We start from the raw sequence: 27952 nt of genomic DNA, 5'->3' as shown, positions 1-27952 counted from the left end.
GACCACGACATCAGTGAAGCCTAAAATTATTTGATTAAATAGAGTCTGCCAAATTTCTTTCAAGACTGCTTTTAGAAGAGTGCCATTTATTCATTACACCTTTTCAGTCAGGAATAATTGCAGTTGTTCTCAGGTTCGACCAGGCAAAGCAGGAAATCAAAGAATATCGGCATGATTTTATCTCATCAAGCACATTACTCTTCCACCACTCTTTCATGCTCCTCTCTTTTGAAGGTGAGCATTTAATGAGGCGATTGTTCGAAACCAATTACAAGCCCTAAATAGGCGCCCGTTTATGAACAGTGATGATTTACAAATTGCCGTCGATTTCATCTTGTTTCAAAGCCTTTGTGAGACACAGTACGTTTAATGTTGAAGTGCTCTTTAGCAAGGCACTGAACCTGTGCGTTGAGAAGGAATGGCTTTTTAATGTAAAGCCTATTGCATAGTTTCTGAGGTTGAAAGACTCTTTGTGTAAAGGCATGTTCCCTCTGTTACTTATGTGCATCAAATAAGTCATTTGATGGGAGTTGTGCACCTACAACTGTTCTCGTGTGTTGGATGGAGGCATTGCTTTCATTTATGTTTCAGGCTTCTAAATCAATCAAAGCATGCTGAGGTTTCAGTTTATTTACAATTCTGTTTTAAGCATAAAATCATGTACTCGAGGTAAAGTTCCCCCAGGGAATTGTGAGGTAACATGAAAAGAATTCATGGCTGTAGTGACAGAAGCACTGTATCACATAAAAACAGACACGCAGCTATAGACAGCTTCTTTTATGCTGCATCTTTTTTAATACGCATACAACTACCAACAAAGCTCGACACGGAGACCCATATTTCCATATGCTGATCCCGAGGTAGAAACAAACCTACGACTCGATTGCTAGTTTGCATTTTTTAGTCGCAGCTGGCCGAGTAGCTTGTCAGGAAATCAGATGATGGCAGTTTGACGTCTCACGCAGAGGTGTCCTGCACAAGTTCTACCATGTTTGTGTTTGCCAGTCTAATTCGTGAGCAGCGTTGTGTTCAAAATGAAATGAATGAATTGTACAAAGCTATAAAACCTTGTGGGAGAACTGTTCAGAATTTCCATGAAATGTTTTAAGTGTAAGATTTCCTTGCTTATTGTAGTTTGAGGCAATAGTTTCCAGGTTCGGTGATGTAAACATCCCGTGTCCCTACAAAAGTCTGGTCTTCTGCCCATTTCCCGCTAGTGGTTGACGATGGCAAAGCTAATTTACCAAAAAAAAATAACCAGTTGTAAAAAGAACATTCCTTTCCAGAAGAGATGTAAGCAGTGATTAGGATACAAACTGGTAGAGTCAAAGTGATGAAGCAATACTTTGAGCAAAATGCCAAATTAAATTTATTTGATACATTTCTGAGTAGTTTGAATTTTCAACTTGTTTTTGTGATGAAAGCTTTGGAGTATATGTGGAAATGTTGGTTTCATTCCAGACCATCACACCAGAGTAATATATTTAGTCTGATAAAGTTGTCATTAAAAGGGGATGCGTTGGGTAGACTTAACTGAAAGACTGTATATAAGGTTGGTTCATTATGTGTTTAAGCTTCAGTCGGTCAGGACACAATTACAGGATTTGAAGGGATGCAGTTTAACGGTTGACTCAATAATTGCAGGCACAGGTGAATAACAGGTATAAGGATGGTTGGAACGATGGGTACAGCTGTGTGCGTATGTGAGTGTGTGGAAGTGTGTGTGGTTCTGTAGAATACAGACAAGTAATAATCATGACAATTATACCACAATAAAATATACACAATATCACATAACAGCAATACTGTGTAATTATAATACACAGGTTATCACAGCATATAATCTAAATACACAGCAATCCCAACTAAGACATGAACTTACAATAAACCATAACAAAATAGAGGTCTCTCTACAGCCTTAAATGGCGTCAAGTTAGCTTAATTAGAGATCTAAGGCAGGCCGCGATGCACCTGTCAATCAACACAACAAAATGGCGGTGCTAACAAACAGGTATGTTGGGCATGTCCAAAAGACAGCAGACTTAACAACACAATATAAATGCTATACATTTAGTAACATGCTCATTAACCTAAGTACGTAAGCTCTACATTAAACTACAGAGAAATATAAAGAGAAAGTACACAATGTGAACTTAGGCAGTAGGCTGATGTCATATCAGACAAACACACAATCATAACATGTGAGACAAACATTACAGTAGGCACTCACTCAATAATGAACCATTTAGTGTACTTGCGTTCAGCAATGACACACACTGCACAATGAACTTTAAAGAGAAAGAAAGTAAACTTAACCGTTGTTTACTCTCCACTGCAGCTGGTATCGATCAGCATTTACGCTGTTAAGGTGGAACGCGTGAGTTAAGCTCTTAAAGCTGCTATCCAAAGTTTCTGAGAAAGGTCTCGATGTCCCGCCCTAAACAGCCTCACTTCCTTCTACTGCCTCTGCAATCTACCAGAAGCCACACCTCTGCTTTTCTGCATGCGCATCGCGGAACATAACAAGGTTGCATCGGGTCACATTGATATGTCTATGGGTCAGGTAAGAGCCAAAATCATATTTACCTGTTTGCTTTTTGTGAAGCGCGGCCTTGTTTCCGTGCACAGTTCACTTTGATTGACAGTGTCCGCTACAGGAAGTTGAAGCCTAATGGCTGGGCAATCACAGCGATCATTTCCATTTGTATAGGGGTCTATAGGATGAAGGTGGGACTTATATACATTGACGTATATGAATGACCACCGGCAGTAGACCATGGTAAAAGACTAGTTAGGTTTTTATTCGCATTTCAAAAGAATCATAAACATAGATTTCTGAAACTTTGAATATCAGCTTTAAGATGGAGAATTGACATTAAGGTGGACACATTGAATGCAAATAATAAGAAATATTGACTAAGTTTACTAACTTAAAACATCTGGAGCCTTTCTAACAGGATGTGAACCACTGGCAACCATAGTTTGATTTGATATGGAAGTTTATCTCAGTATTATAAATCTGGTTGAGAAAGAACTTATCACTAAAAATCTTGTTTTAGGGTGAATGGAACTGGAGCATGACCAATACGGGATTTTTAGAGTTGATGCCGATACGGATATTAGGGGTTTTAAAAAGCCAGTGTTCAATGTATCAGCTGATAACTGATATATGAATTAAAAACATTGATGTACACAGGATATATACTGTACATGAACCCACAATACCAAAATATGATTCAAGACGAAGAAGCAAAATACTACTAAATTGAATTAAGGGACTTTACTTTCTAACACTGTCAACATAAGGACTTTAAAGCTGCTGATAAATAAGAAAAGGCAAACTGTATTTCCATAATAAAATGTAAAATAAATATTCCAAAATAAATTTGCTGAAATCTCAAACAGTAAACATGGATAAATTAAGAAAAGGCTAAATGTAACTGTAAACAATGAAGTAATTCACTTTTTGTAATCATTAATGCCAATTCATGTGTTGGCTTATAATCCAGAAAGCACAGATCCACATAATCTCAACGCAACAAAAACGTTAATACATAAATTACATATTATAACCAGATGGATTCATCAGTGACAGCTAAAATTGGCCAATTAATTTGCCGCACCGATTAACCTGTTAGGCTCTAAATGACACCCAGTGGATGCTGCTTCACAGAGAAACCCATGACCTGTAAAAAAAAAAAGAAAAAACTTAAAGTGACTTTTCTTACGCCAAATGGCTCCAAAGGTGCTATTCAGCGCGTTAGATCGTCAGTCCAGCATGTCTTTTCGGAGCTTCACCAGGATTCCTTCCTATGATCAATAAACTGTATATCGTATAACATTACAACTCACAATCTCACAATCATTTGTGCGTTAACTGCTCAGTGTTAACCTTTAAAGCAATTTCTCATTTTCACTCCACAGTGGAAGCTATTGCAGGGCAGGAGAAACCAAATCAGAAACAGCCCGATACAAACGTCCAATGCTACACACACACACGCGCACACACACACACACGCTGACATATATGTTTTCACTCACGAAGAGGCACACCTGGTTTTGCAGACAGCTGCCCTCAGGGCTACCTGCTCCTTAGATACTCTGTTCTCTGTAATTAGGAGAGTGGAACAGGATGGGGAGGGGGGAGAAAGATGAGAGCAAGACAACGGAAAGGAGTATAAGAGAAACGGCTCGAGAAGGAGGGGCCAAGAAGTCTTTATCAGTGGTTGTACAGGAACTGGACGAGACTATATGAGCCCTAAAACGGCCAAATTCCTTCCTGCAATTTACTATTAAGCTTTATTTCTAAATAACGTTTTAAGAATATATATAATAGCTTTGCATTGTCATTAGATAAACCTAAAACTGACCTCAAAAACGGAAAAAAATGTCACATTGTGCAAAATGTGAACGGCGTGTTGCTCCAAAGGATGTTATAACAAGAATATACTAATTGAGGGCAGGCTCTCAGTGACAGTAACTGAAAGCAAAGACTTGGAATCCTTAAACTTGCCCACGGGGAGATATTATGCAACAGATGGAAGACTTTGTCATGACAATATAAATTATTGAAGGGAAAACAACAAACAAATGGAAGCAAAAAAAAGGGCTCTTTTACAAAGCATTAGCACACACACACACACATGCATGGAAACACACACATGCACGACAAACCTCTTGTGTGACGGCTATTGTGAGATGACTGACAGTGAGTGGTATTGGGGTAAAGTGTGTGTGTTTCCGTGTATGTGTGTGTGTGCTAATGGGGAGGGGTCGTCATGGGAGGCAAGTCCGTTCAGGAATTCCACAGAGGAATCAACTCCTTGCCTTGTCCATGTCGCGGCAACCAATTACCGTGGCAGCGAGTGTGTGTGTGTGGGTGCTGAGGAGGAGGTCTTGCCATAAAATGAAGGGGACTTCGTCTAATCATCGCCCTTTGGCCCCACACAAAGGCAAAAAGACTGTGCAGATGATTTGAATTTGAATGGAATCTCTCCTCCTGCTCTCTTTTTCACCGCTGTGTCTCTTTTCCTCTTTCATTGCTGCAAGCTCCACTATGGATGACAAAAGTGAGGCTAACAATGATAGCACACAAAGCAATCAGGCTAATAGTGCTAATAAGTTGAGCGTGGGGTCCTTCTTTCTCAATGTTGACACATTTCACTGTTTCTGTGGCTAAACAGAGGCTTGAGTGTTTGGCAACCAGACAGCATAGTATTTTAATGGAGTGGCTACCCTGTGCCAGGTTGCCATGTGCTTGGTTTGTTTGACTGTGGAAGAGCACCACAAAAGAAACTCGCAGAAGAGGTGGGGAGAGGATAATTAACTAATAGAGCTGCCTAATGGAAAGTATTTTGGCAACCCTGAAGGACCTTTTTTTATTTGTCAGAAAAATAAAACATGTTTTTTGTCATTTTTAATTTAATTTCAGCTTTAAAATAGAAAAATCCCACAAGAGATTCTTTCGAGAACGGAGCCTACTGCTTGAAGAACTATTTAGCTAAAAACTTCTACTCATACCTTCAAGGCTGCCGTGACACTCCTTGTCCTCTATTGTCATCTGACAGAATCTTGATAAGAAAGACGGAGGTGCTTGAAAAGCTCAAAGCATGCGCGGCAAGATCACAGCCAGATTTCTCACCTGTCTGCTGCTTGGAACCTGGGGACTTAACCCTGAGAACACAACTACACATTCCTTTCGTCCAGTATTAGCCTTTCTTCCTTCAGTTTTCTTTTTTTTTTTTCTTTTGTTTTAAGATGTTCGCTGGTTTGAACAAAAGGCATGTTTAAGAGGCTTGTAACTCTGGCTGCTGTGTGTGCATGTGTGTTTGTGCGACCATATGGACGAATGCTCCAGTGCCCTCTATTATTAGGCCTGCCCTGTCATTACGGGATTTGAATGTAGTGGTTGGTTTTTTTAATGCATGTGTGTATGTTTTTTGTGTGTATGTGTGCATAAGCTTTTTATTTGGCTGTACATATGATCTTTACAAGTCTGCTCGTATTTCTCAAACTTTTCTCACACAGTCAAAGAATACCGAGAAAACAAATGTCACCGCCATTTTCCTCTAATGATGGTTATGCAAATGGAACATGGTCCTTGTCTTTCTTTCTTTTTGGCCTGTCTATGTGGACTCAATGTTGAACTCTATTTTTTTATTAATTTTTTTAAACAAACAAAAAAACAACTTTGGAGATTTTTATGTGGAAATTGAGGAAACAGCACTCTTTCATTATGTATTTAGTAATATATTTGCACATGCATTTCCCAGCTTATATTTTAGTTTGTTTTTTTGAGAGACTAAAATAAGTATATGGCATTCAGACAACTAAAGGCTTTGTACAAGGCACCATCTAGCAGACAAACAGCAGCTTCTCCCCTGACTTGTCCGTCTGGTTTTCTTTCCCCTTTTTTTGTATGTTGCGTTTCCTCCCACAAGCCCATTAGGTGAGCAGCCATGATAGTTTTAGAAGCATTCAATGGTTGTCTGCGTTGCTTCTTTGTATGTTTATTGTAAAAATATATATATATTTATTTCATCCATTGTGCCTGCATTTGCATTTTTTGAGTCCTGAGTGTGTTTTTGCTCTTCTATTAGCCAAAATAAAATAGATAAAAAATACTGACACGCACAAATGCAGAGACAAATGAGCGTGGAAGATATCCATATGCACACACAGCAATAAAGAAGTGGGTGGTTAAGGTCGAGGTCATTCGGTGCTTTTGCTTTGGCCCATTGACTCAGGATTGATGCTTCATTTTAGACACAATAAAGGGCTTTGCACATGCACACACAAACACACATCCTCTGAGAGACAGTCATGCAACAACACTGTGATGTGGTTTATGCATTGAGAAAGGTGGAGGGTCTGTTGCACGCACACATACGCATTCACGCACACTCTTGTATGGTCCACTGTTGAAATCACTGAGTCAGATTGCACAGGTGCATCCCCGTCTGTGTTGTGTGTGCGTCTCTCTCTTTGTAGTCTATGCTTGCCATTCTCTCTCTGTCAACTGTGCCACCCCCTCTGTTGTCCCCCATGTCTCTCATTGTCTTTCAACGTGTTGTCATTTTCAGCAAGGTCAGCTTTAATGACAAACCGTTGTCCTATGCACAAGGCCCAGTTATAATAGCAATAGCCAGACAGTGGAGGTGTATCATTTTCACCACACCATCAGCTTGCCTACCTGCACACTAACAAGTCCCAAATCACATGTTGTCATAGTATGAGTCAGGGAAAGACCTTCAGTTAATATACACTGTCACTGTCTGAAATATAATCACTAGTTGGCCCTTGTTGGCCTCAGTGACAAAAGCAAAATGCATTCATGATTTTTTTTTCAAGCAGTAATGCTTCCAGATCACAGATTTTATTACAGAATGACCAAAAAGAGAAAGCTATGAATTGTTTGTGACAAAGACAATTAGACGGATTAAATGTGACCCTGTTTTTTTTTTATGAGCTCATGATATTCATTTCAGTTTCCAGAGTTATTCACTGACAGTCTGTGCAGCAGGAACTGGCTCACAGTAAAGCTTTCAGAGCATTTTATGGCTCTTAACAAGCCAAAACTACATCTGGAAGCTGATTGTTTGTGTTCAGATGTAAAGAAAACATCTTCTGGATGTCAATTTTTCCCTAATCAGTGGAGTAGGTGCTTTTACATGTCAGAGAGTTGATTATTTTCAAAGTATGAGGAAGCAACAGTCGGGAAGGATGTCAGTCGTAATTTGCAAAAGGTTTGGTTTGCATACGGTGTTCATTTTGCTCAGTAAAAGTTTTCGTCATAGTTTTCGTCTACTCGATATTTAGTAGACATGTTGATATTTTAGTTGATTAAAAAAAACTAAACTATCGGTACAGATTAACTAAAAAAAAAAAAAAAAAAACTTCAAAAAAGTCTGATAAAGGTGCAAATGAAACAGTGAGCCTTCTTTTGTGAGGCCATGGTTGGTAAAAATGCTCTACCATATTTTGCACTCTCCCTTCATGACCAGAGACAGTGCTTTCTAGCTGTGCCGTTTCATCATTTTTTACTATCTTGTAGAACAGCACAGCGGTTGAGATAATAACTGTGGCTGCATATTGTGCCTTGAGCGCCAGGTAGTAAAACACATTTATAGTCTTCCTTCAGCGGTGTCGCAAAGGTGGTATCATTGCCAGTTGAGACACGAGAGCTAAAAGTGCAGAGAAGAAAGGGGACTTGGTTGAGAGTTGTTTGTATTGCTGTTTTTCCTGCATTCTTTGTGAGTCCACACATAGGTGCAAAGAACAGCGGAGCCTGAAGTGTGTACGCGTTAGAGTATTGACTAAAACTGAATCCAACTGAAAGCCTGCTGACCTCAAGAGCTCCTCTTTTGTGACGTCTAATTTTTATTACCCCCTCTCTCTATTCAAGCCTTCTGGTGGGTTGTATATCTTGTGGAGGTTTACGACACATAATGCATGCATGTGTTATTAAGTGTGTCAGAGGGGTTCAACAGACCCGGGGGAAGCGGAACTATCTCAGCGGAGATTGCTGTTGTTTCCTTTCTGTTGTTTAGAGAAAGAATCTAATTGGTGCTAATTAGCTAAATGAAGAGGCACAATAAACCATCACACACTAAACCTCTACTACATATACTACACAGGTTTCTGCCACATTTACCAAACACCTATTGGCATTATATTTTTGGCTAGTACAGTATGTCTTTGTTTGATTGAATTGGATGTCATTTGGAGGCCACTTCTCCCTACAAAGTATTCCCCTGGTTATCTAAGAACTTCTTTTATCTAGGCTTAAAGTTGTATGACATCATTGTGAAACTATTGAATTTTCTATTGATGTCTCTGTCAATGTTGTTCTTTGTTTGACAATGCTGTTTTTTTTTCCTACTTCAATTACAGAGACACTGATGGATACAAAGTGGGCCACGACAGAATTAGCCTGGACTGCACATCCGGAGACTGGGGTAAGGTTTACCAAGCAAACATATTGCTTTTGTGAGCTGATTAATTTGCATGCTAAACAATAATGAGTTCAATTCAGTAAACACCTTTGACTTGTTTTTTCATTCAGAAATAATTATTATGAATTTAATTTTTCTGAATTACAGTGTTCTGCTTCATGTTTGCATGGAAAACAGATTTATTCGGCTTTATTCAGGTTGGGAAGGGTTCTGATTGGACAGGACTATTGCGATAAAACACACAAACTTTTTTCTTTTCGGCTAGAACATAGAAGACTACATAATAAGAACTGTTTTCACCAGCGCGTCATTGCGAGAAGTGGAGCATGCATAGAATGACCAGAATTAACCTAAAGCAGAATAAAGTGTTTACAAGATCGGAATAAGACCTAATTCGGATTAAAGTTTATTTCGGAATTACATTTGGATTTGGAATTAAGTGTTTACAAGGTCAGTTTAAAGAGGAATTAACTTCTGAATTAAAGCTCCCATGTTAACGTGGCCATTGATAAACATGAATAAGCATTCAACCCTATGCCCCCTTCAGTGAGCTAAATGAGATTCATGGCTAAATATGACTGACTGTCCAAGTCACAGATGGTCCTTTCCCTCTTGCCTCATTGCACCTAAAAGATGTAAAAAGCATCAGTTTTCTCATTAAATAACCTTTTTAAACTCTGCTGAAATATTTCCCAGAGTTGACCCAGTGTACGCCCAAATCCACCTCACACAAAGTTCCAGGTAAAGACTCAACTTGCTTTTCCATGTGGTCTCCACGATGGGCCAAAGAGGAGCAGAATGAGTTTAGAGTCCTTCTTGTCAGTACTTCAAAGACCTGCAGCTCTCTCTGCCTTTGTGTGGTCCTCTAACTCAACATCCTAATTTCAAATTGTGCACCCTCATTGTATTATATTTCCAATTCTAATAAACTACATGTTCTGTCTCTCAAGTGGTTGGATGTCAACAATCCTCTTTATATTCTGATATTGTACTTCTCCTAGAAAATCGTCAACGGAGCCTGACCCTAACAATTTCCAGAGAAACACTTTAATAGCTTGCACTCTCCTCTTCTATTTACCCTTTCCCTCCTCCTCTCTGTCCATCTTCCTTGACTCTCTCACCCCTCTTCCACTCATTGAGAAACAATGCAGCAGCACAGCAAAGAAGCACCACCCCCCCCCTTTTTTTTTTAAACTGAACCTGTAGACCAGATGCTCCCTTTCAAGAAATTGAAAGACAGTGGCGAGTCACTATAGATTTACCACAATAACAACTAGCAGAGAGATAAGACAACCTTCTTGAAAGAGTTTTTTTCTTTATCTTTTCCTCTCTAATGAACTTAATGAATATTGTGGCCTTTTCAATACACCCCTAAACAAAGGGACTCCTAGTATTAATAGACTATCAAAAATATCTTGAAATTGATTAAAAAAAAAAAAAAAGGATACAAATTTTGGTTTACAGTCGGTGACTGGCGTAGATGGGAGTGAAACCCAAAATGTTTTTCTTCAAATGTTTTCTTACTCTATGTCCATCTTTGGCTTTGATATGTTGGCACATGTGCAGGTATGCATTTGTGTGCATGTCATCATAAATTCCAAGGTCGAATTGTGCTGCCTCTTGGATTTCCATTTTTTTTCACTCAGTATGTGAGCATTGTTTTACATAAACCATGCAATTTGTCTGCCAAACCAGATGGGGAAGGGAAGGGAAGGGGAAATTCCACTTGACAACAGGGTGCACATCATACCTGGATCGACACATGCAAGGTTTTTCATATCCAAACATTCACAACAATATATAGTTATATTGCTGCCTTTGCTCGCTAGTTGAGATAATTACTATTGTTAGTGAATTACAGAGTATGTACAGAACGCCAGCAGGCTAAAACTCCTTAACAAGTTAAAAAAAAAATGTCTTGGAGATTTTTTTCACATAAGCAATGGACATCATATAGCTTGATTATATGTCAGCATTTAGTGTCAAATTGTAAACCAATGACACTACCCCATCAAGATAACCATACATAGTAAAGACCTAACCCAGTGCTAACTAATTGAACAAACATCCAAAATGCAACTGTTATTTTTTAAATCTCTAGATATTATTTTATTTTATTCATTTTTTCCCAGTCTTAGTTTCAAAGATCTATACAATTAATTAAACTAAAATATATCAAACAACGGTAAGTGCATCCTGGGAGCATTGTTTAGTGCCATCTGAATATGAAAGGTTTGACTTTAATGCAGACAGATGTAATAGAAGAGAACCAGACTGCAGTCTTACAAATCCCCTTGATGGAGATTGATGCCAAGAAACTCGACCCTTTTTGCATGTTCTATTTCATTTATCGAAGCTTGGTAAACAGCCACTCAGTGTGTGTGTGTTCACTGGTGCAGCGCAAGCACATACAAGAAAGACTTCAAGGAGCATATTTAAATTAAAAAGTGTGTACACATTGATACTGTAGCCGTAGTTCTCCTTTCCAGAAATTGATTTATTACACTTAACTAAATACCCATTGACACTTTATGCTTTTAGCGATCTCATTGACCTGCCCAGTGATTATCGATTGCTGGTTGCTTCCTCGCTCTCTCGCTCGCTCTCGTCAGGCCATCATTTTGATGCTACAGCCAAACTTCATCCATTCTCTATCTGTCTTGCTCTTGGCCTCCAGGGTTTAGGATTGATAGCCTTGTCTTCACCACATCCATATCACTGCTTTAATTAGGATACTCAGAGCTCAGATGGGAAACAACTGACTATGAAGAACAAATTGGTGCCTGTTTACCAGAGAGTGTAAAATGCTCAGAGGCAAACTTTGGTTCCAGAAGTCTTTTGCTGCTAATTTTATTCTAATAAATGTACTTAAACGCATGATTGTGTCATTACTAAAGGTTTAATCTTTGTGAATGTGCTATGTAAATAAAATGTCTATTTTGAAAGAGATTTTCTCAAGGAGGGCACACAGATCCACCCGGGATCCCAGTTTAAAGTGACATAATTTAACCGTGGTGTCCCCATTACTGATTGATGAATACATTACAGTGTAAGCAACCCTTTTATGTAGTCCAACCTACCTGCATTTATTTAGTGATGCTAGTAATCAAAGTTTGAAAAGTACTTTATTTTAATATATAGCAAATCCTCTGATGAGTAATGTGCTAGCACTGTAAGATGCAGAAAAGTAGTAGAATAGAAAAGCATGAAGGTTAACTACTTCCTTTTCCAAGCCTTCATTAGAGGACGTCACAGTCATTGCTCTATAATTGAAGAGTAATTGGTTGTGAAGCAATATGGCTGCTGCTTCCACACAAATATGAGGTAAACATGCCGTGGTGGCTCAGTGGCAAGGAGGTGACAGGTTGTTGTAATTGTGATGAATTTGCGGTTCTCGTCCCAGGCTGTTCGGTAAACTAATCTAAGTTTGAAAGGACCATCATGACAAAAGCAATGAAATGTTGTGTACTGTGCACATCATGATATCTATTTTCTTTTATTATTATTGTAAAATTTTATGTTTTCCAGCATATTTGCAATGTCTAACTCTTTGTTTCTCATGATTTTTCTCCACAGTGGGAAGAAGTGAGTGGCTACGATGACGCCATGAACCCAATTCGAACGTACCAAGTCTGCAATGTACGTGAGCTCAACCAAAACAACTGGCTACGCAGTGACTTCATCCCTCGAAAAGATGTACTGCGCGTATATGTGGAGATGAAATTCACAGTGCGCGACTGCAACAGCATTCCTAATATACCGGGTTCCTGCAAAGAAACCTTCAACCTTTTTTACTATGAATCTGACTCAGACTCAGCCACGGCTACCAGTCCTTTTTGGATGGAAAATCCCTACATGAAAGTGGACACCATTGCTCCAGATGAGAGTTTCTCCATGCTGGAGTCAGGACGGGTCAACACAAAAGTTCGGAGTTTTGGACCGCTGTCCAGAGCTGGGTTCTATTTGGCCTTCCAGGACCTTGGTGCTTGCATGTCACTAATCTCAGTGAGGGTGTTCTACAAGAAGTGCTCCACCACAATCGCCAGCTTTGCAGTTTTCCCAGAAACAGCAACTGGTGCCGAGGCAACGTCATTGGTTATTGCACCTGGAACTTGTGTCCCTAATGCTGTGGAGGTGTCTGTTCCACTAAAACTTTATTGCAATGGAGATGGGGAGTGGATGGTTCCTGTTGGTTCCTGTACTTGCTCTGCTGGGTTTGAACCAGCCATGAAAGATACCCAATGCCAAGGTAAGTTTTTAAAGAAATTAGCTGAAGTTAATCGAAGATTAAATCATTTAGCAATCCAGATGTTTAGCACTTATCTAAACAGAAAAAAGTATTGGAGGTCAATTATGGTGTATATCTATTTTAATTTTTAAACAAAAAACCTTGATTAAACATGACTAATGTCCTGTTTTTAGACATTTTGTGCTTCAAGTCTAAGTAACGTTAAGTCCCAATGTCTTGACATGTTGCTTCTAAAGACACACTGAGTGACTGAGTAGAACCATTTGGTTCATTTATTTTCCTTGATTTCTTACACATATTAATCCACTTATTACAAAGCAGGAGAATTTACGCAAGATGACAGTGTCAGCAGGCGGCTGCTTGTACATCTGACCTTCATTTTTGCCCCGCAGCTGGTTGCTACTTAAATGGCCAGGCAGTTTATTTATGATAGCGGGGAAGCTGATGGTTTTGGCTCTGATGGAAAACATGACGGGTTCACAGAGGTGGAGGGAGAGGTGAATTTAAACAGTTACATCTCAAAAGGAATGGAGAGCAGATGACAGAAAGCGAGCATTGAAGGGTTAAATAAAAAAATACATCCGTGTGTATGTGTGTGGGGGTGGGGGTGGGGGGTAGGCGACAGCAATGTGAAGTTGAATGAAGGGCAAACAGGTCAAATGGAGACAGCGGAATAACAGTGTGAGCTGGCTGTTTTATTGATCTGCTCGGTAGGTGGAGCGTATTTGAGGATGTATATATGTATATTTAAATCATGCATTATTGTTACATGCTTGGAATAATTATTTTTATGATTGAAAATACAAAGAATTTAATTAATATATTTAATTCACTATTTATATTAGTGATCAAGTACAGAGTGGGTGGATATAGATATGGATAAGATAATGTTATGTTGCAATGTTAGAAAGAAAGAGAAGAGGAAAGTGAAGCTTGGTGATTGTGGGTAAAAATAAATGTTTTATTGCCTCTGGTAACTGATGGTAAAAATTGGAAAGACAACCAGTGTTAATTTTAACAGCAAATTTTGATTAAGTTCTAGTCTTTTCTAAAATGCAACTTAGTTTTAGTCAAAATGTGTTTATCAAGACTATTTCAGTTATAGTCTAGTTTCAGTCAACTAAATTACATTAAGATTTCAGTGGACTAAATCTGTACAGTCGACAAAAATATAAAGCATAAAATAAGTTTAAGTTGTTTTTTTTGTAAAGATTTGTTTACGTTATCAACCTGATATGGGATGGTATTGTTTGTAAATACACATGGATAGATTTGATGTGATCAATGTGTTCTGATTGGATTTCATCCCATGTGACATGTTTCATTTTTATTAGTTGACGAAAATATCAATATATTTGATATCCTTTTTGTTCACATGTATTTTTTTAAATTAGTCATAGTCTAGTTGAAAAAATGTAGTTGACAAAAAATATGATGAAAATTTTAAGTCAACAAAATTAACACTGGTGACAAAGTCCTGAAACGTCTTCTTAAATTACTAAAATACTTATTGGAGAAAAACTATTTTAATCACTTATTTCTCCTTCACTTTCCCTATGCTTTCATAATAAGAAGGAATCTGTTTCTGTCAGTCAGCGCCATTACTTTATACATATTAAGACCTTTTTTGCGTTTCTTCAGCAGTGCATCCCTCAATATTTGTACTTTTTCTTGCCGCACTATTTCCATTTTCAGCCCACATTTTAATCAGATTCTCAAGCTTTATGTTCTGCACGAAAGGATAAAACACAGAGGATTGAGGAAGTGGAGGAGGGGTGTGTGAGGATGACTCCTGAAGGATTAGCATTTTCTATGCTTCCACCTCTCCTGCCTCCCCACCCCTTTGCTTTCTTCCTGGTTGTTTCTCTTTCGGCCTCCGTCTTTAATGGTTCCTTTAAAGCAAAATGGATGAAAGAAGAAGAATGAACCTTTTTCTCACTGAAAGTGATTGATCAGCACTTTAAACCTTGCCTTTAGAAAAGGATTTGGTAGCAGAATAAAGTCTTGCCATTCATTGCTAGAATACCAGTCTGAAACAGCTTCCTGAAAGTTTAAAGTTACAGAGTTTTATTTTTATTACTTATGTAAATCAAAATACATCTGTGTGTGACCAGATAGGTAATTTAAGGACTTGTTCTACTACTGGATCAAATTGCAGGTTGTTTCTTATCTGTTTATCAGGCATTACTTCCTGCTAGCCAGGGGAGTGGATGACTCTGATTAATGGTGGAAGGGTAAACAGAGTCTGTGCAAATGTACACGTTGGATTTAACTGGTGGCTTTGTGCTAATATTGAACTTGCAGAGATGGGAAAACAGCAGGAGTAATAAGTGGTCTGGTGTAGATTTGACCTCCAACCTTGGTTGTTTTTTACAGGTAGCATAAATCCAACTGTCGAGCTACTGTGATAATCACTATCCGGCGGGTCAAACATTTGCAGCGCGTCCTTGACTCTCCCAAGCAAAGCACAAGTCGGTCAGCTAAACTGCCTGTCCTCGGTTCCCCTGCCTTTTTATCAAACACCACAGCAAACTCATTTATCTTTAACAAGAGCGTTTGGGCAGGATTTGTAGTCTGCCAAAGTATTTTGGATCACAGCGGTGCTTTCAGGGTTCCCTGCACGTCTGTTACTCATCACCTGAGGTCTTAACATTCAAACAGCTTCTTTTGGATTGAAAAAAGGGTATTTTTAAAGTCTTGAAACATAATCATCAGATAAAATAGGGCTCCATGTTATCAAGAGCCAGGTTCTAAACGGCTATGCTGAGGTCAGTTTTCATTTTAGTATGGTCTCGTAGACCTACAGTACTGTATGTGTATATATTTTTAGAAGGACTTCTAAGCAGTCAGTGTTGTGAATAAATGAATTGAGGCTCTGTGTAGGCATAGTTCTACACAAAAGTATGCTTTTTCATGCTCCATGTGTAAATGTTTACATGTTTTTCACTCTTGAAAAAAAAGGTCAGGGTCAATAAAAAGCAGTCGGTGACTACAAGAGTACTTTGTGTGATCTGGATTAGCAGGGGCCACGAGTACACATGTTTTGTTTTCTCAAGCAGCTGCATACTTCTGAACGTGCCTTCATTTTTCTCATAAAACAGTTCAGTGAAAACGCACACGCTACAAGCAAAAAGAATCATTAGTTATAGGGGGAAAAAGCAAAACCTATGTACACATGCACAAATAAAACACACAAAATAAATGCTAGTTTGTTAGTTTTTTTTTTTTTTTTTACCTTCTCAATTACTTCTGATCAAATTATTCCATTGTAATTGAAATGACAAAAACATTTCTAAAATCATACCATTTAGCCAAAGTGATTACTCATGCTTGACTCTCCTTTTCTGTCTTTCTTCCACCATCAGCATGTAATCCTGGCACCTTCAAGTCTAAACAAGGCTACAGTTTCTGCATACAATGCCCACCTAACAGCCGTGCCAGCTCAGGAGCAGCCAGCCTTTGCTCCTGTCGAAATGGTTATTATCGCTCAGACACAGATTCTGCTGACTCACCTTGCACAAGTAAGTACTAGGCAATGACCATACTACGTCACCAAATTCACAAGTTATTATGGTAATATGAAACACTGTCTCTTGCATTTGTTGTCTCATAAACCTTTTCCGTTAATTTGTATCATTTCTTCATGAGGTTTGATAAATAAAAATATCATAGGAGCTTGAGATTCTTGCCAGGGGGGCAAAAAGAATTAAATTGAATATATAGACCATCTCAAGATTCGCCAAAACCACAATATGTGTAATAAATAATGCAAAGATGATTAGTGATATAATTGATATTGTTGACTACAAAAACTTGTGTCAGCGCACCGTTTACATTGTGAAGAAGAGTTGCGCAACAGAAGAAGAACCAACCTAAAAACTCAAAAGTTTGGGACTTTTCACTAATAACATATACTAGTGTTTTTAAAAAAACAATGAATTAATTAATAAATATTTTGTACAGCACTTAAAATATTTGCCTATTATGTACATTATATTAAGAATTGTATTTTTTTTCAAATTAATTTGGGAAAACTGTAATGGAAAATTTTACCACTAAGGGTGGGTCCATGCTCCCCCTAACCTCCACATATGAAAATAATCTCTGTACAATTGCTTGCTTTATCATCTCACAACTCCCCTTCCTGCGTGCCCATGTGTTCCTGGGGCCGTCCTCCTCAACAAGTTGAAATGAACAGTTATTCCAGTAGTGGAACTTGTGTTTACAGAGAAAAATACATAACGGGGAATTCATTTATTAGTCAGAAAAAAATAGATCTCTTTCTGATTGATGAGGTGGGGGGCTGATTCCCCCCACAGTGCTTCCAGAGATAAAACTTTGCTACTTGGTTAAGAATTGGCCAGCCTCCACAAATAAATGTCTTTTACTCGTTCACCCTAGCACTTTACAAACAAAAAGACACACAGTGGAAAAAAGCATGCAATTTGAATTTTATCTTCTTCTACTTTTTTCTTAAAGAACTGCTGGAATTATTTCCTGTTATGGGAAAGAGAGAAGCTATATTTAATTTGTGAGGAATTAACTAAGACCCTGGAAAAATCACTGAAAAAGAAATGAGTTGATTGAAGCGAAAGAAAAACAAAATGTGTAGTTTTAAATTGGTAAAAACTTAATTTAAAGTTTATTTTCTTCGTCTAACCCACCTTCCACCTCTCTTTTTCAGCCGTTCCGTCTGCCCCGCGCAACGTCATTTCAATTGTCAACGAAACCTTTCTTGTGCTGGAATGGAGTGAACCGCGTGATATGGGGGGCCGGGAGGACATCTTCTACAATGTCATCTGCAAGAAATGCCTCCCTGAGAGAGGGGTGTGCTCCCGCTGTGACGACAACGTCGACATCTCTCCACGACACTTGGGCCTGACACAACGCCGTGTGGCAGTACGAAACCTGCAAGCTCATACTCAGTACAGCTTTGAAATCCAGGCTGTGAATGGAGTTTCCAACAAGAGCCCGTATACACCTCAGTTCTTTGCTGTGAACATCACCACAAATCAGGCCGGTAGGTGCAACTAAAACCTTTAAAAGTTGTTTTTTATTTTTTTTTTATTGATTGAGTAGGTAATGTGAAGAGAGAAAAAAAAAAACAACCAAAAAAAAAATAGAATACTTTCAGTGCAAAATAACTAAAGATCAATTTCTTGTACAGCCTGCATATACAGCAGGAGTGTGTTACGGATTTTTATTTGAACAGGGATTGAGATGGAAGACATTCTCTTGAATGAGCTAAAAATGGACCTCTTTTCATACGCCCACAGCATGCGCTGTGCTAACACCATTGCAAATAGCAATAGCGAGGCTGTGTGTATTCAAAGTGTTGAACCTTTACTATTCAAGCTACCCACTGGTTCCTACCCACCACTCTTCCAGCTTAAAGCCACAACAATAATAGGTCAATGTAGCAATTTGTACTTAGCTGGACATTTTGAAAGAAGAAGATTTAATGAAAACTGAGTAGTAAATAGTAATAAACAGATGTAAATATACCTTTGTTAAAATATGTTTGACATATTTTACAGGATGTGTTTATTGATTCTGTTTAAAGGGTAGTAGCTTTGTAAAACAACATAAGGTGCCTGATAGGCTTGAGTTCAATCTCTGTTTTAAATGTGCCATTTTTTCAGGCTTAAAGTGCACGCAGGATTTTCATCTGCTTCTGTCTTTTCTTCCTTGGTTGACACAAACCCCCTCTGAACCTTTGAAGGCCTGTCCCTAAAGTTTTCAGTGCCCAAGGTCAGTTAGGTTCAAAGACAGAGCAGCGAAGGCCAGGGCAAGCCAAGAGAGCATCCTCCATGATCAGATTATCTATTTGTGTATTCCCAAGGCTATTCCAGCGTTTGCATTCACCTTTTGAGAAGAAAAATAAATACAAGGGTGGTGATAAGCCAGAGGGGCCACCTCCATGGTTACAGCAACGTCTTCTTATGGTGGAGGGCCCCTAATCCCTTGGCTAGAGTAACCAGGGGATCTGCTGAGGAAGTATTGTCTTCATCGACAAAGAGAGAGACTCTGAGATGAAATAGATTTGGCTGGTAGAATAGTGGGGAGAAGAATATAACAAACCAAAAGGAAGAAGCACTTGGTTGTCTGGTCACAATCTCTAGCAGCAGAGGGAAAAACTAAGAAAATAAATGTTATCTTCCCCATCTGCAAAAGACCATTTGATATTCACATATTTATTGCCATGGTGAAGCATCTAAGCAGATGAGTGGAGGAAGCCACTATTGCACTTCCTTTCTTTCATTTATTTTCTTTAACTTGTTCAAAAAAAAAGTTGGACCTCTGTTAGTTGCGGAGTTTGCATGGTTTCGAAGCATGTTGTGGTTTTTTTAGCAAGCTTTATGTGTTGACTCCGAGACTAAACATGAGTTAAAAATTAAGTGAAAGTAATAAAGAAGGTGATGGCATAGGTGTTTCAAGAAGCAATGAACTTCATATTTAAAGATGATGCTGGAGATATAGACAGCGGCAGTTATGAAACAAAAGTCATGGCCACCGAGGAGCGAGTGAGTCAGGCTCAGTTCAACCCTGAACCGAAAGAAGAGACTCAGAAGCAAGCAGCACTTGGTTGTTAATAAAGTGAACAAAGCTCAGGTGGGTGGTGAGCCAGTGTGTGACTATGAACCAAATATACAAACATTGAAGTGCATATTGTAAAAATATACCATCTCTATAGACAGTATATAACAGCCTGATAATAACAAATGGTGCAGTATAGTTCTACAGGGTGTTGCAACGACCACTGAAAAAATGGTTAGTGAAAGAAAATGACCTGATAGTAACTCATGGCCACAAAAACCGACAGAACTTATCGCTGCACACTCAAAATAAATATTAATTTATTTTTTCCATTTTTTGGGGGGGTGTAGCTCCCTCTGCAGTGCCCACGGTTCACCTGATGGCGGCCACAGCGAGCACCATGAGCTTGTCCTGGCTGCCTCCTGAGAAACCAAATGGAATCATTCTGGATTATGAGATTAAGTACCATGAGAAGGTAAGCAGCAATGCAGGCAAACACCTATAATTCAATCCAATTGTGTTGACTTGCTTAGTCTCCAGTTCAGCTGTTTTTGTGAGTGTGGGAAACAATGCCACTGCTGATAAGCACATTTTTGCTGTGAGGTAAGCCATCATTGCCATTCTCATCTGATGTCCCTGTCAACTAAATCCTTTCCATTTATTTCTCTACACCTTCTCTGATTTCTCTTTTTCGTGCAGTGCTTTACCATATTCACTACAGTACATAGTTAATGGAGCACACACTTTCTTTTTCAAAATCCATGCCTTTACAAGTGAACGTTGTCTATGTTATAAGTGTTGAGGCAATTCATCAACATTGTTTTTGTTTGTGTCTACAGGATCAAGGTGAAGCCATTGCCCACACGATGACTGCACAAAGAAGCAATGCCCGCATTGAGGGTCTAAAGGCTGGTACCCCATATGTGGTACAAGTTCGTGCCCGAACGGTGGCTGGCTATGGTCGCTACAGCATTCCGGCAGACTTCAGCACCAACTTGCAAAGTATGTAATCACCTCACCATTTTTACTATCTTTTAGGTGTGACGATTGAGATATTTGAGGCACTGATACTGTATTATTACCATAAGTAACAAAATGAATACAGAAAAGCCTAAAGATATAGAGATAGTGCAGGTATAACCTTTAGATATAGTGTAAGTATTTAAATGTCTGTATGTATGTGGAGATGGAGTATTAGGTCAAATTGAATTATCAATAGAACAGAGTGCAGTATTTGATCATACATTAATTGGGGTAAAGTGGAGTGTCTTTGAAAAATTCTTTAGGTAACATTGGCTCTCTTTGACTTTCTCTAGGTGATCCTCCAAAGTCATGGCAGGAGCAGCTCCCACTCATTATTGGATCAGCCACCGCCACCTTGGTCTTCATCATCGCTGTGGTAGTCATTGCTATCGTCTGTCTCAGGTGAGAATGGAACTTCTTAACAATGGGAGGACGTTAGCATTTGGCAGAATATTTCTGTCAAATTGTTTGGAAAAAACACCAAACAGACAATTTGCTAAAATGGCAATTCAGTTCAGCCATTAAACCATGAAAAAGGATGTACCAGGGTTTTTTTTTTTTTTTTTGTACCTGTGACCTGTGAAGTCATTGGACGGCAGATTAACCTTTACAATCTCTGAATAGTGAATAGCTTTGGCCAAAACTCTACTTTTCTTAGTGGAAACAAAACGGTGGACCAGCTGTTGGGCTTGATTGGCTGGTCCATCTGGCTGAGCACTGTGATGTAACTGTGCCACAGCTGGATCACAACCTCTATCCATTTGATGAGGAAGATTCAAGCAGTTACTCTTCTTTTATACTGTTCAATAAGAGTTGAACCACAATCTTTTTCTACTTTAACTAGTCATTTGTCAAAGACAAAATGGTATGTAGGGAAGTGTGTTGAATGTTGGCATGCAACGCTTGCCGATGCTCATTGGATTCCGTCCACAAACCAGTTCAGCTCAGTGGCTGTCAGGGAGTCACACAAGACCGAATAATAATCTCGTTGAGCCCCCCCACCCCGCTCTTTTTCTCCCTCCTGCATTCGATTTTCACCCGACTCCATTGTGTCTCTTTCAGGATCTTGGCTTAGCCACTGCTGTGACTGCCACAGAAAACGAACCAGAAAATACTGATGATACAAAACACAAAGCTTTGCCATGTAAAAGAACAAAATTAGAATTTGAAATAAGATGCAAATCGCCACTGGGCATTTTTGCCCACGTTATTGGTTACGCAACAAAGGGAGCACATTAACATCTAATTTGAACAACTGAACCCCTATCTGTGGTGGTACCCCACCCCCACTACAGTGTAGATGTGATTCGGTCAGCGATAATAAAAAGTGAGTGAAACAAAGAAATATATAAGTAAATAGCAACATTAAAGCTTTATTACATAAGGAAGAAATACCATTAAAGAACAACTTAAATGAATTGACATTTATCTTTAGGGTGGGAATGTTTTTGTTTTTGCTGGTCAGTTTATTATTTTGTATATTAAAGCATTAAATTACTGCTTTAGACAAAACATGTTTTAATTAGAAAACACATACCATTACATATGAAATTATTGACTTATACAATGACTTACGAATCCTATGCTGTTGTTTGAGTGGATTTTGCATCACATCTGCTTTTTTAATGCCTAGTAGTATTCTATTTTTTGTTATCTGTAACATTCAAATTGTGTTTTCATCTTCCTTAACAGAAAGCAGAGAAATGGTTCAGAGTCAGAGTACACAGAGAAACTACAGCAATACAGTAAGTCACTTTGTAAAGAGCTCTTGTTCTGTGTTTTAGCTATAGTCGTGATTTCTTCAGTATTTAAAAGTAACTCACAAAAATGTTTGATCTCATTATAGCTTTATTTAGTAATCTTGTTTTTTTTTTGTTATTTTGCCTGAATGAGTTTCAATTTAGTACTGTTTGAAATAGTTCAAATTTGGCTACAAAGTGGTGTTTTCCCTCTGTGTTTCTTGGTATAGAATCACCAATAGTAACACCGGGAATGAAAGTCTACATCGACCCTTTCACATATGAGGACCCCAATGAGGCAGTCAGAGAGTTTGCCAAGGAAATTGACGTGTCCTGCGTGAAGATCGAGGAGGTCATTGGCGCAGGTAACCCACCAAAGCTCCTGAGCTACAGGGGGAAGACTGCTAGTCACCTCCAGGCCATACCATTAGAGGACTTCACACCAAGCGGTACTTTCATTCAATTCATCGCTAGTCCTCTTCCCGCTCCCTACCTTACTGTCACCTGTCATCCCTAAAGAACCCTCTTTATAGTTTTACAGATGTTTCCAACACTATCCTATGTTGAAACGTTAGTTTAGCTGAGTTGACACGATTCACTGTCATAGTCCTTTTAATGTCATGTGTATTTAGAGTAGTTGTAAATCCTCCTATTACAATTATTTTACCCTCATCCAACATTATGAAGCCCAATCCTGGAGTTAAGCGAAGCAGTTTTTGGATAATGACTTTTCCAAAAGTCCTTATCAAATCAACAGTTATTACTAACTGATTATAAACAAATGGCAAATCTGATACAGACTTATTTCTGACAATGCAAGATAACAGGCCCATACAGACAGAATTCATTTTCTACAAGAGATCCTAATCATGTAATTTCGAGGCCTCAATTATGTTATCCAGAAGTAATTAAAGTCCTGATTTTTCTCTCTTTTGCCTGTAACCTTATTTTACAAATTTCTGAACAGATGTAGTATATAATGATTTTTACACACAAAGTTGTGAATTATGGTTTTGACATCAGCACAAGGCATTTACTTGAACATCAGTTGCTGTTTTTGTTTTAGAAAACAAGCAAATGAATACACAAAGCAGTTCATATTACAGAGCCAATGGAAAAACTTAAATAAGGCTTCACATACAGTATGAAGCTTCTACTAGCCCAGGATTGATCACTTCTTCTCCTGCCCACATTTTTTATTTAGCTTTAAATTCTCCTTTTAAAAACTAGTTTCCACTGCCTCATTGTTTTTGACCCCTTCTTTACGCTCTCACCTTTTCCACTATATGTGGATATATTGCCATTTAAAAAAAGTCCTTCTTAAAATTTTGTTTATAGTGCAACCCTTTTTGTTTTGTTTTTTTATTATATTTTAAAATTATCTCTGTTTAAAAGCTGCAGGACTGTTCCGTTTGAGGTTGAGTTGTTTTAGCACATGTATCCCAACCATATTGGAGGACGTGTGAAGGCAGAGATGGGAATCCCTTTCTGCTGTTTCTACTTCTACTACTACTACTACTACTACTGCTGCTGCTGCTACTATTAATACTACTACTACAACCACAACGACAGCTCCTCTACTGCTGAAGCTACTACTTGAAATCCGTCGCTTCCCAGCGTTGGCCTTTAAAGTGACAAAACCATCGACCCCTGTCTCCCCTTCCTCTCCTCTCCCCCTTCCTCCATCCTACCCTTCACCCCTACAACCACCGCCCCTTCCCTTACTTACCCCTACCTTGTCACCATTGCGTCTGTGTTGACATATATCACTGCCATTGCCTAATTATTCTTGCACACGCTTGGTGTAGATTCTAAACGTAAAGTGTCCACAACTCCAAGGACCCCCAAGCTGCTCTCTCCACCAATGTCCTCATCCTGCGCTCGCTACTCTAGTTCTACTCAAGCTTAGCACAACCCCTCCAACACCCTTGACCCCTTTTGTCCCATTCCTCTGAATCACTCATCTTGTCACTTTATCCTATTGTCTTTGTACTTTTGCATTTTGCGTAATCTTTTCCACATTCCACTATCATGCCTCTCATTCACCACTTTGTTTCTTTTAATCTTTAGTTTGATAGTACAAAGTCACTGTATGTCCCGACACATTTTATCACCATCCCTTAAGAATGGCCTTGAGTCTTGGCTTTTCTTGCAGTACCTCCTCCTGCCCTGCTACCCGTCCCTGGCTCCTTGGTTCTAACCATTTAACTGTCCCCTCTCCCTTCTTCCCCCCACTCTCCTCCACTCTTCCATCATGTCTCTCTTCCCTCCACTTTTCTCTCTCTATCCTTCCATCTCTCCTCTTTCTATTTTTGCTGTTCCTCTGGCTGTCTTACCTGGGCTCACACAGGAGAGTTTGGGGAGGTGTGCCGTGGTCGTCTGAAGTTGCCTGGACGAAGAGAAATCATTGTGGCCATCAAAACCCTGAAGGTGGGCTATACTGATCGCCAGAGGCGAGACTTCCTGTCTGAAGCTTCCATTATGGGCCAGTTCGACCACCCCAACATCATTCGATTGGAAGGAGTGGTCACCAAAAGTCGTCCAGTGATGATTGTGACTGAGTTCATGGAGAATGGGGCACTGGACTCCTTTCTAAGGGTGAGAAAAAGGCCAATACAATAAATATTAATATTTTTTTGTTATATCCCTATTAAGTTCAGTTGCAGATCCAACAATTAACATCTGTAAAATACTGTTTGGTTACAATTTTGAAGGGGCTCCAATAAAAAAAGTAACACATTCCAACTTTGAGACAGCTAATGTAGGTTGAGAAGATAGGACAAGAATTGTGGGCTGAAAATAATGGTGGACTGATGCAGATATGAGGACATGTTCAAAGGAAGTCAAAGACTAAAAATAGAAAGAAATATGAGGTCAGATGTGTTCTTTTGATAATTCTTCTAACTGGTTTATCCTTCCTTCTTTCTCTTTTTGTTTGGCAGCTAAATGACGGGCAGTTCACTGTGATTCAGCTTGTGGGCATGCTGCGCGGTATCGCAGCAGGCATGAAGTACCTTTCCGACATGAACTACGTGCATAGAGACTTGGCAGCACGTAACATCTTGGTGAACAGCAATCTGGTGTGTAAGGTGTCGGACTTCGGCCTGTCTCGTTTCCTCGAAGACGATGCAACAGATCCTACTTACACAAGCTCATTGGTGAGAATATGTTCATATTACTTGTGCAAGATTTGAATGTGTAAATATAACTGAGATCAGTGTTTAAAGTGGAACATTTTCACAACGTCAACACATCACAAGTCTTTTAGGAGTATTTATCTCCTTTTGGTGCGGTGCAGTTTGTTATCAAGCCCCAGTTTATTTACTTAGGCATGTACATCTATTAACCTTGTAAACAAATGAATAAATGAAATAGATAACATTTCCACTATTTTAGACTGAACTGGTCAGAATTAGTGTTCCACCCTACCCCCAAAAGTAGTGTGGCCTGGAATAGTATTTGTCACATAAAACGTTTTATGCTGTTATAAACACAGACAGGTAATGCCAATATATATTTTACACACACTTGTCCATTACAATAGCATGACTAAACATAAATATACACATTTACCACACATCTATATGTATCACTTTAAAGAACAAAATAATGTTTAGGTAAATTTGACTGGACAATAGGCATTCCGTGACAATATATTTGTGGCTTTTTCCTTCCTCTTTTTATCTACATTTTTCTTCACTGGGCACAACATACTTTTACATCCAGACAGAAAGGCTGCATCGACCAATGAACCAATAATTATGATCACTAGTGAGAAAAATCTTCACGATTTTTCCAAGCAATAGCAATACCAGTTTTGGTATGAGAAAAGGAATTATAACACCTATTCTATGGGCCGGCTTTGATCTTACCTAATTAAAAAAAAAAAGGCGATTGATTGAAAACGTTTTGTAAGATTTTCCCAAAATGTTGTGATGCACTGACGTGAATGAATATGTATGCCAGTGCAATATATATTCAACATATTCATGTTTTTGTACATGTCATTTTCATTTAACTTTACTAACCGTGTGTAGTGTTTTTTCGGTCGTACAGCATGCTACCCTGTGTTGTGCATCAAATTTTCCCTTTGACTGTTTTTCTCACCCTATCTCTTCCTCTTGTATGTCTGTGAATGTGTCTGTGCTCCATCCCTCCAGTATTTCATGCTCACCTACTCATTCGCATATCCACAGGGAGGAAAGATACCCATTCGCTGGACAGCTCCTGAAGCAATTGCCTATAGAAAGTTCACCTCGGCAAGTGACGTGTGGAGCTACGGCATCGTCATGTGGGAAGTCATGTCATATGGCGAGCGGCCGTACTGGGATATGAGCAATCAAGACGTAAGCTTTTAGAACTAAGTATTGTACTGTATGCCCTTTTTCCTACACACCCACAATTAACTTACTCCTAAATTCTCATTTGTTTTCTCTCTTTTTCTTCATTTGCCCATTTCATCAACCTAATTTTCTCTCTGTTTAATCCCACTGCAAAGGCTTTTTAAAAAAAAAATAAAAAAATAAACTTTTATACTCTAAGCCCCCAAACTTGTGATTGGATGTAAATCCTTTGTTGTACTTCTACAGGTGATTAATGCCGTGGAGCAGGACTATCGACTACCCCCACCCATGGACTGTCCCACAGCTTTACACCAGCTTATGTTGGACTGCTGGGTGAAAGAAAGGAATCTACGACCAAAGTTCACCCAGATCGTGGCAACGCTGGATAAGCTAATTCGCAATGCAGCCAGCCTCAAGGTCGTCACTAACAGCACACAGTCTAGTGGGTAAGTCGTAGTTGAGCATTTGCCTTTAAGATTGTGTACTTTACATCAGTCTTGCAAATTGCATGTATGCTCTTATAATTTATCACCAAAATAATTGGTCTGTAAGTCCGATGTAAAAGGGATAATCCAATTTTTCTGAGACGCTTCTTTCCTATAAGGATTCAGGAAAATATATTCTGCATTCTGCGTGTATTCAAATTGTGTTTAATTGCCCAGCTGATTGATTTTTAATGCTAATCATTTCCTATAATAAAACTGTAGTAAATTGGTGGTACTTTAGTACGTACTTAAACAAATGCATAGGATCTTCAGCATTTTACATAATGTTATTATTCATAGAAGCACTTTGATTTTTTTACCTGGCTGGCCAGATAATTCTTATCTAGTCCTACATGATTAAAACAATTCACTGCTGCAAAGTTGCAGATTTCAACTCTTTTCTTCTTCTAAATGCAGAGTAAGACATTATGCAAATCCAAATTCTCATCAGCACCCAAAACCAGCTCCTGAACCAAATACGATCTCAATCATTGACGTCAGATCTCCATTTAGCAAAATTCTCTTTCTTTGCAACTCGTAGCTCGGAAAGGAGAACAGAAAAGAGTGGAATGGGAATGCAGGGAAAGGGGTGACCTACCTACATGTCCCCGCATCACGACCT

The 27952-nt window shown here is 38.9% G+C and overlaps 1 protein-coding gene across 6 annotated transcripts in view; it reads left to right on the top strand.

Moving 5' to 3' along the window:
* Window positions 1-27952, top strand: part of ephb3b (eph receptor B3b) — a 58578-nt gene that overhangs the window by 22780 nt on the left and 7846 nt on the right. For 2 of the 6 annotated variants that reach the window (XM_028444256.1, XM_028444253.1), the window contains exons 2-14: window positions 8893-8957; window positions 12531-13203; window positions 16569-16724; window positions 17888-18223; window positions 20091-20215; window positions 20580-20742; window positions 21057-21165; window positions 22456-22508; window positions 22733-22867; window positions 24853-25100; window positions 25445-25660; window positions 26699-26848; window positions 27092-27291. In XM_028444256.1, the coding sequence (XP_028300057.1) occupies window positions 8893-8957; window positions 12531-13203; window positions 16569-16724; window positions 17888-18223; window positions 20091-20215; window positions 20580-20742; window positions 21057-21165; window positions 22456-22508; window positions 22733-22867; window positions 24853-25100; window positions 25445-25660; window positions 26699-26848; window positions 27092-27291 (2629 nt within the window). Of the gene's footprint in view, window positions 1-8892; window positions 8958-12530; window positions 13204-16568; window positions 16725-17887; window positions 18224-20090; window positions 20216-20579; window positions 20743-21056; window positions 21166-22455; window positions 22509-22732; window positions 22952-24852; window positions 25101-25444; window positions 25661-26662; window positions 26849-27091; window positions 27292-27952 lie in introns of all 6 variants that reach the window. The other 4 variants (XM_028444254.1, XM_028444250.1, XM_028444252.1 and 1 more) reach the window with 3 other exon arrangements.

This window comes from Gouania willdenowi, chromosome 4 (assembly GCF_900634775.1).
Source record: "Gouania willdenowi chromosome 4, fGouWil2.1, whole genome shotgun sequence".
NCBI lineage: Eukaryota > Metazoa > Chordata > Actinopteri > Blenniiformes > Gobiesocidae > Gouania > Gouania willdenowi.
This window is presented reverse-complemented; position numbering and strand designations above follow the sequence as displayed.